The sequence below is a fragment of the Lipophrys pholis genome (genome assembly GCF_963383615.2).
Source record: "Lipophrys pholis genome assembly, chromosome: 17".
Lineage (NCBI taxonomy): Eukaryota > Metazoa > Chordata > Actinopteri > Blenniiformes > Blenniidae > Lipophrys > Lipophrys pholis.
In genome coordinates this window covers 345,315-353,501 of record NC_137643.1, presented here as the reverse complement: position 1 = coordinate 353,501, position 8,187 = coordinate 345,315, and the positions used below count along the sequence as shown (strand labels likewise).

General features: G+C 50.2%; 1 protein-coding gene across 1 annotated transcript; it reads right to left on the bottom strand.

Annotated features, from left to right (window-relative positions):
* Nucleotides 1–5,284: 5,284 nt before the first annotated feature.
* On the bottom strand, nt 5,285–7,673 carry LOC308122909 (free fatty acid receptor 3; the record flags this gene model as incomplete). The annotated part of the gene is made up of 2 exons (XM_080485074.1): nt 5,285–6,660; nt 7,508–7,673. 2 exons carry the CDS (start codon nt 7,671–7,673, stop codon nt 5,285–5,287), a joined length of 1,542 nt encoding a protein of 513 aa, XP_080341200.1.
* Nucleotides 7,674–8,187: the final 514 nt, after the last annotated feature.

The window sequence follows — 8,187 nt, the reverse complement described above, 5'->3', positions numbered from 1 at the left end:
GGGGGGGTGACGAGAGACAGGGGGGGTGAAGAGAGACAGGGGGGTGACGAGAGACAGGGGGGGTGACGAGATACGGGGGGGGTGAAGAGAGACAGGGGGGGGGTGACGAGAGACAGGGGGGGTGAAGAGAGACAGGGGGGTGACGAGAGACAGGTGGGTGAAGAGAGACAGGGGGGTGACGAGAGACAGGTGGGTGAAGAGAGACAGGGGGGTGACGAGAGACAGGTGGGTGAAGAGAGACAGGGGGGTGACGAGAGACAGGGGGGTGAAGAGAGACGGGGGGGTGAAGAGAGACATGGGGGTGACGAGAGACGGGGGGGTGAAGAGAGACGGGGGGTGACGAGAGACAGGGGGGGTGAAGAGAGACGGGGGGTGACGAGAGACAGGGGGGTGAAGAGAGACGGGGGGGGTGACGAGAGACAGGGGGGGTGACGAGAGACAGGGGGGTGAAGACAGACAGGGGGGGGTGAAGACAGACAGGGGGGGAGTTCTACAAAGTGTCAGGTCTAACAAAATCCAGCACATCCGCTTCTAAACTTTACGTTTGTGCACAAACGTCATGCCGCCATGCAGGAGCTTTAAATGAAGGTTCTCGGTGACCAAACTGCACTAAATGTAATCAGACTACTGTCGGTACTCTTGTTGTCTCCATGTGTTCTGGGAATGTCCTCCAGGTTCCCACTTCTGGAATAAAGAGATCAAGAATTTGGGAAAGATTTTGAAATGTCCAATTCCCAAACATCCTGCTCTTAATATTTAACAGTGAATGGGCTCTCATAGATAGCACTGGGTTAGTACCTGGTTAGTACCTGGTTAGCACCGGGTTAGTACCTGGTTAGCACCTGGTTAGTACCTGGTTAGTACCTGGTTAGCACCGGGTTAGTACCTGGTTAGTACCTGGTTAGCACCGGGTTAGTACCTGGTTAGCACCTGGTTAGTACCTGGTTAGTACCTGGTTAGCACCGGGTTAGTACCTGGTTAGTACCTGGTTAGTACCTGGTTAGTACCTGGTTAGCACCGGGTTAGTACCTGGTTAGTACCTGGTTAGCACCGGGTTAGCACCGGGTTAGTACCTGGTTAGCACCTGGTTAGCACCAGGTTAGTACCTGGTTAGCACCGGGTTAGTACCCGGTTAGCACCGGGTTAGCACCTGGTTAGTACCTGGTTAGTACCTGGTTAGCACCGGGTTAGTACCTGGTTAGTAGCTGGTTAGCACCTGGTTAGTACCTGGTTAGCACCTGGTTAGCACCGGGTTAGTACCTGGTTAGTACCTGGTTAGTACCTGGTTAGCACCGGGTTAGTACCTGGTTAGTACCTGGTTAGCACCTGGTTAGTACCTGGTTAGCACCTGGTTAGTACCTGGTTAGCACCTGGTTAGCACCGGGTTAGTACCTGGTTAGTACCTGGTTAGCACCGGGTTAGTACCTGGTTAGTACCTGGTTAGTACCTGGTTAGCACCGGGTTAGTACCTGGTTAGTACCTGGTTAGGACCTGGTTTGTACCTAGTTAGCACCTGGTTAGTACCTGGTTAGCATCTGGTTAGTACCTGGTTAGTACCTGGTTAGCACCGGGTTAGTACCTGGTTAGTACCTGGTTAGTACCTGGTTAGCACCTGGTTAGCACCTGGTTAGCACCTGGTTAGTACCTGGTTAGCACCTGGTTAGCACCTGGTTAGCACCTGGTTCATCCAATCATCCATTCATGGTTCTTTCCAGGGCCTCCGTCGGCCATAGAAAGGATAAGTCAGTTCAGGGATATCGGCCCGATAGAAAGTCCCTGGCTGTGGTTCCCCTCCTCTGTCCAGGTCCTTATCAGTTCTCCACTGACCCCCATGTTCCAACAAGCACAGAACCCAGATAAAGGAACGTGATGTTCCAGTAATCCTCACTCACTCAGCTTCTCATTCATGAGCTGGTGTAGATTTAGATTTGGCAAACTCTTATTTGTATTTTGTACTGCTCTGCTTCTGTGTACTTGTGTTTGGTGCTTTGATTATTTACTATACTGATATTTCTATCTTCTGTCTAAAAGAACTCAGCAAGAACATGATGGAACGTTTATAGTTCTTTGTTTGTTTGTTTGTTTGTTTTGCTCTTACTGACTCTGAAATCCTTATTCACTGGATTGTTTTTTTATAAAAATGTCTCATGTTTAAAAAACAATAAAAAAATGTATCACAAAAGATTATAGAGCATCTTCCTCCTCTAACAAAAGATTATAGAGCATCTTCCTGCTTTAACAACAGATACGGTGACTGTCAAAATAAAACTACCAAGTTGGATTGTCATTACTGTGACTGTCAAAATAAAACTACCAAGTTGGATTGTCATTACGGTGACTGTCAAAATAAAACTACCAAGTTGGATTGTTATTAAAGTGACTGTCAGAATAAAACCTAACCCTAACCCTAACCCTGAACCTAACCCTGAACCTAACCCTATCCCTGAACCTAACCCTGAACCTAACCCTAACCCTAACCCTAACCCTGAACCTAACCCTAACCCTGAACCTAACCCTGAACCTAACCCTAACCCTAACCCTAACCCTGAACCTAACCCTAACCCTGAACCTAACCCTAACCCTGAACCTAACCCTAACCCTAACCCTGAACTTAACCCTAACCCTAACCCTGAACCTAACCCTGAACCTAACCCTAACCCTAACCCTGAACCTAACCCTAACCCTGAACCTAACCCTAACTCTAACCCTGAACCTAACCCTAACCTTAACCCTGAACCTAACCCTAACCTTAACCCTAACCCTGAACCTAACCCTGAACCTAACCCTAACCTTAACCCTAACCCTGAACCTAACCCTAACCCTGAACCTAACCCTGAACCTAACCCTGAACCTAACCCTAACCTTAACCCTAACCCTGAACCTAACCCTAACCCTAACCTTAACCCTAACCCTGAACCTAACCCTGAACCTAACCCTAACCTTAACCCTAACCCTGAACCTAACCCTAACCCTGAACCTAACCCTGAACCTAACCCTAACCTTAACCCTAACCCTGAACCTAACCCTAACCCTAACCCTAAATTTAACCCTAACCCTGAACCTAACCCTAACCCTAACCCTGAACCTAACCCTGAACCTAACCCTGAACCTAACCCTAGCGGCGACGAGCATCAGCATGCTGAAGTAAACGTCACGTTTTTGTCTCCCAGCTGCATGATGGGAGTTTCTCTCTGTTTGACACTCACACTTGTGTCTCTGTCCAAAGCGTCATCACGTCCACCTGGGCGGTCCCAGCTGGTCCCAGCAGTTCTCATGCAGGTGAACAAGGTACCTGAACCAGCTGTGAAGTGTCAACAGTCCGACCGGACTCTATAAACGCTGCTTATCGGTGTGCTCACACTCCAGCCGCTCAGCATTATTATTGGCAGTGCCGTTATCAGTCCCTCCACACCACAGAGACACTCTCCTTTACAGCCTCTGGGGTCGATGCTTCATATGAACTCTTCCTGTTTATCTTCTCAAACATCCTGCAGTCTGATTGCTTTAACCCTCGCTCCAATAAAACACTCATCTTTCATTAAACGGTGTTGGGCAGAGTGGTGCAGTGGTTGGCACTGTCCAGCACGGCGAGAAGAGTCCCAGTCTGAGTGTCCACACCAGCCACAACCATCTTTTCTCTCCCTGTCATTTGAAAAACGTTTCTTGTCAACACAGGAAACTTCTGTGTCCATGAAAACTACTGAAAATGATGCAGTACATATGCCCGGCCTGCAGGTAGCGCTGGATATCAGGTCCAGGTGACCGAATTAAATTGCTTGGCTCTCTTTCAAATTTCAATCAGGTTTTAGTGAAATGCTCTCCACTGAAGCTGCTCTACTAAAAGTCTCTAATGATGTGATGATGCTGCAGACTCTGGTCCCTCCACAGTCCTGGTCCCTCCACAGTCCTGGTCCTACTGGACTTTCATCTGCTGTCCATACGGTGGACCTCAATATATTGATCAACAGACTGAAATCAGAGCTGGGATTTTCTGGGTCGTCCTTCAGTGGTTCTCCTCATACATAGAAGGAAGAACCTTCCATGTTGCCTTCAACAACAAACTGGAGTGTCCAGCCTGTCCTGTGGAGGACTCTGTCCTGTGGAGGACTCTGTCCTGTGGAGTTGTTCAGGACTCTATCCTATGGAGGACTCTGTCCTGTGGAGGTCTCTGTCCTGTGGAGGTCTCTGTCCTGTGGAGTTGCTCAGGACTCTGTCCTGTGGAGTTGCTCGGGGCTCTGTCCTGTGGAGTTGCTCGGGGCTTTGTCCTGTGGAGGACTCTGTCCTGTGGAGTTGCTCAGGACTCTGTCCTGTGGAGGACTCTGTCCTGTGGAGTTTTTCAGGACTCTGTCCTATGGAGGACTCTGTCCTGTGGAGTTGCTCAGGACTCTGTCCTGTCCTGGGTCCTGTTTTCTTTCTATGGTACCTGTTGCCTCTTGGTCGTCTCATTGGTGGTTTAAACATGTGTCCTACCACTTATACACTGAGGACATCCAGCTGTTCTGTCCCTTCACCGACTCACAGTTTCATGTCTTGTCTCCGTGTTTGGACTGTGGGACCTGCATTAAAAACGACCTTTCTTCAAATCACCTCCAGATAAACGCTGACAAACTGCCCCTCTGATCACTGCCCCTCTGCCCCTCTGACCCTCTGCCCCTCTGCCCCTCTGCCCCTCTGCCCCTCTGCCCCTCTGATCACTGCCCCTCTGCCCCTCTGCCCCTCTGCCCCTCTAATCACTGCCCCTGATACAAAGATTCCCCCAAACTACTTTTACCAGCTGAGAAACGTCTCTAAAGTAGGAGGACGAGTTCAGAAGCTGAAACGATCGTCATGTTTTCATTCCGTCTCCTTGACGACCGCAGCTCTATTTTCCCTGCTTCAATAAGACCGTCCTCGGCAGACTTCTGCTCAAACTTGAGTTGTACAGAACTTTCTGTTGCTTGAGGTGACGAAGATTAATGATGTTTTACTTGTGATGATCATCTCACTTTTTATTTCTGAGAACATCCTGACGTGCAGGTTTCAGCTTGCGTGAAGCAGAATCAGCAGAAAGACGACTGACAAACATTAACAGCATGCACTGATCTGCCATAACATTATGACCAGCCTCCAAACTGACAGCTTCCTGTCAGAACCAGCAGCTCGTCTGGTGGATCGGACCTCCCGGATCAGCCTGACGTGACCCGTCATATTCATATCAGCCTATCTGTGGTCATAATGTTATGGCCCTTCACTAGTCAATAATCTCCAGCCCTTTATAGTTCATAGCACATATGTCTGGATGTTGTCACAACTTTTGAGACGGGGGCGTTCCCTGGTGTCTCTGGGGCTCGGGGGACTTGGTGGGGGGCCCTGAGGAACTCCGGGGGACTTGGTGGGGGGCCCTGAGGAACTCTGGGGGACTTGGTGGGGGGCCCTGAGGAACTCCGGGGGAGTTGGTGGGGGGCCCTGAGGAACTCTGGGGGACTTGGTGGGGGGCCCTGAGGAACTCCGGGGGAGTTGGTGGGGGGCCCTGAGGAACTCTGGGGGACTTGGTGGGGGGCCCTGAGGAACTCCGGGGGAGTTGGTGGGGGGCCCTGAGGCACTCTGGGGGACTTGGTGGGGGGCCCTGAGGAACTCCGGGGGAGTTGGTGGGGGGCCCTGAGGAACTCCGGGGGAGTTGGTGGGGGGCCCTGAGGAACTCTGGGGGACTTGGTGGGGGGCCCTGAGGAACTCTGGGGGACTTGGTGGGGGGCCCTGAGGAACTCCGGGGGAGTTGCAGGATGTGCATCTTGGCCATGATGTTCTTGAAGCAGTGGTTCAACATGCTGCGGACGGCGGCCGAGGAGAAGTAGAAGATGATGGGATCCAGACAGGCGTTGAAGGTGCTGGACAGCAGCGCCACGTTCCTCCACTCCTGACTCTCCTTGCGGGCGAACCCCACCACGTGGGAGGCGTTGTACGGCCCGAAGCACACGGCGAAGACGATCAGCGTGCCGAGCGCCAGGCCGATGGCTCGCAGCTTCCGACGCCGGCCGATGTTGGGAAGCCGCGACAGGATCAGGATGAAGTTGACGTAACAGAAGCTGCAGATGAAGAAGGGGATGCAGAAGAGGACGCAGAAGAGCTCGAGCCGGACCGGCAGCACGATGCGCAGCTCGTCCTCGGTGAAGTTCAGGTAGCAGGTGGGCGGGGCCGAGGCGTGCCTGCTGCCGTTGACGCCGTCGTTGGTGCCTTTGCTCCACTGCGAGTAGGGCATGATGTAGACGATGCTGAGGTTCAGGCAGGTCACCACCCAGAACAGGAAGCTGGCCAACACGGCATAGCGGGGCCGGCGATACAGCGAGTACCTGAGGGGGAAGGCCACGCCCAGGTAGCGCTCCACGCTCACGGCGGTGAGCAGCAGGGTGCTGTTGTAGATGGTGACGTAGAAGAGGAAGCCGGTGAGCGGGCAGAGCGCGTAGGGCAGCAGCCAGGACATGTTGTCCGACGCCTCCTGCATTTTGAAGGGCAGGATGGTGAGGAAGATGAGGTCAGAGACGGTGAGGTTGAGCAGCAGGATGTCTATCGGCGTGGGCTTACGGTACACCTTCCTGCAGAAGGTGCAGAACGCCAAGACGTTGGCCGGGACGCCCATCAGGAAGGTGACGATGTAGACGCAGAGCAGCAGGTGCATGATGGGAGCTCACACAGAACACTCACTGCAAAGACACCGCAAGAAAACGCCGGTCAGGATCCGTTCAATCAAATCAAACTTTATTTATACGGCAATTCTCAAACCAAAGATTGTGGCACAAAGTGCTTCACATACCATAAAAATACAAATACAAACGCACACACATATACATGCACACGACCACACAAACAAGGATTGAAACAGGAGGATGGAACCGTGATGCACCGCTTCATATTCCTAATCTAATCTAATCTAATCCAATCTAATCTAATCTGATCCGATCCGATCCGGTCCGGTCCGGTCCGGTCCGGTCCGGTCCGATCCGATCCGATCTAATCTAATCTAATCTTTATCACATCTAACAATATCAATGTTCATATATCAAAGCAGAACTCCTCTCAGGACTTCAGTTTCTAATATCTGTCCCTGTAGATAAGATCTTCCTGTTTTTAAAGCAGAATTGATCATTTAAAGTCATTAAACATACAAACTACTGTTTTTAATGAAATGATTTATTTTCACTTCGACAGAATCAAGTTGATCGTGAAAATCAGCTAAAGATAAGATTTGTCAGTTATTATTAATACTCATAACATATCAACTGAAAATGTTTTATTGATCGTATTGATCAGGGCATCCAGATTTTTAACGTTTGAGATGTTGTCAAACTTTTAAATATCTTATTTTAATAACTTACAAGAATAAAAAGAATGAAGCAAAATTCAAACAATATTTCCTTTAATAGAAGTGTTGGACTGACCTGTTCCTGCTGGACTGACCTGTTCCTGCTGGACTGACCTGTTCCTGTAGGACTGACCTGTTCCTGTTGGACTGACCTGTTCCTGTAGGACTGACCTGTTCCTGCTGGACTGACCTGTTCCTGCTGGACGACCTGTTCCTGCTGGACTGACCTGTTCCTGCTGGACTGACCTGTTCCTGCTGGACGACCTGTTCCTGCTGGACTGACCTGTTCCTGTAGGACTGACCTGTTCCTGCTGGACTGACCTGTGTCAGTGAACATGGAGTCCGTCCATCGCCTGGTCCTCACATGTGCTGCAGGAGGTCCTCCTCCTGAACAAAGAACAAACGGACTCAGAGTTCTCCTCATAAACTAGAACCGGCTGCTATCTCCTTCCACCGGCACGGAAATTTAATAAGAGCTCTAATCAAACACCGTCGCCTAGCAACCAGGAGTGACGGAGGAGGATGTGTGTGGTGAGAACTTTGCAAATGGCTGCAGAGGTGAAGAGAGAGAGCCTCAGAACACCAGAACCTCAGAACACCAGAACCTCAGAACACCAGAACCCCAGAACCCCAGAAAGTGAGAACTTTATAACCTAGAACACTACTACATTCTTGAACACTTTAAAAAATGTTAGAACCCTTAACACAATCTAGAACTCTTCACATTTTAGAACTCTTAACACATTCTAGAATACTTATAATATTCTAGAATACTTATAATATTCTAGAATACTTATAATATTCTAGAACTCCTAACACATTCTCAAACTCTTCAAACATTCTAGAACAAC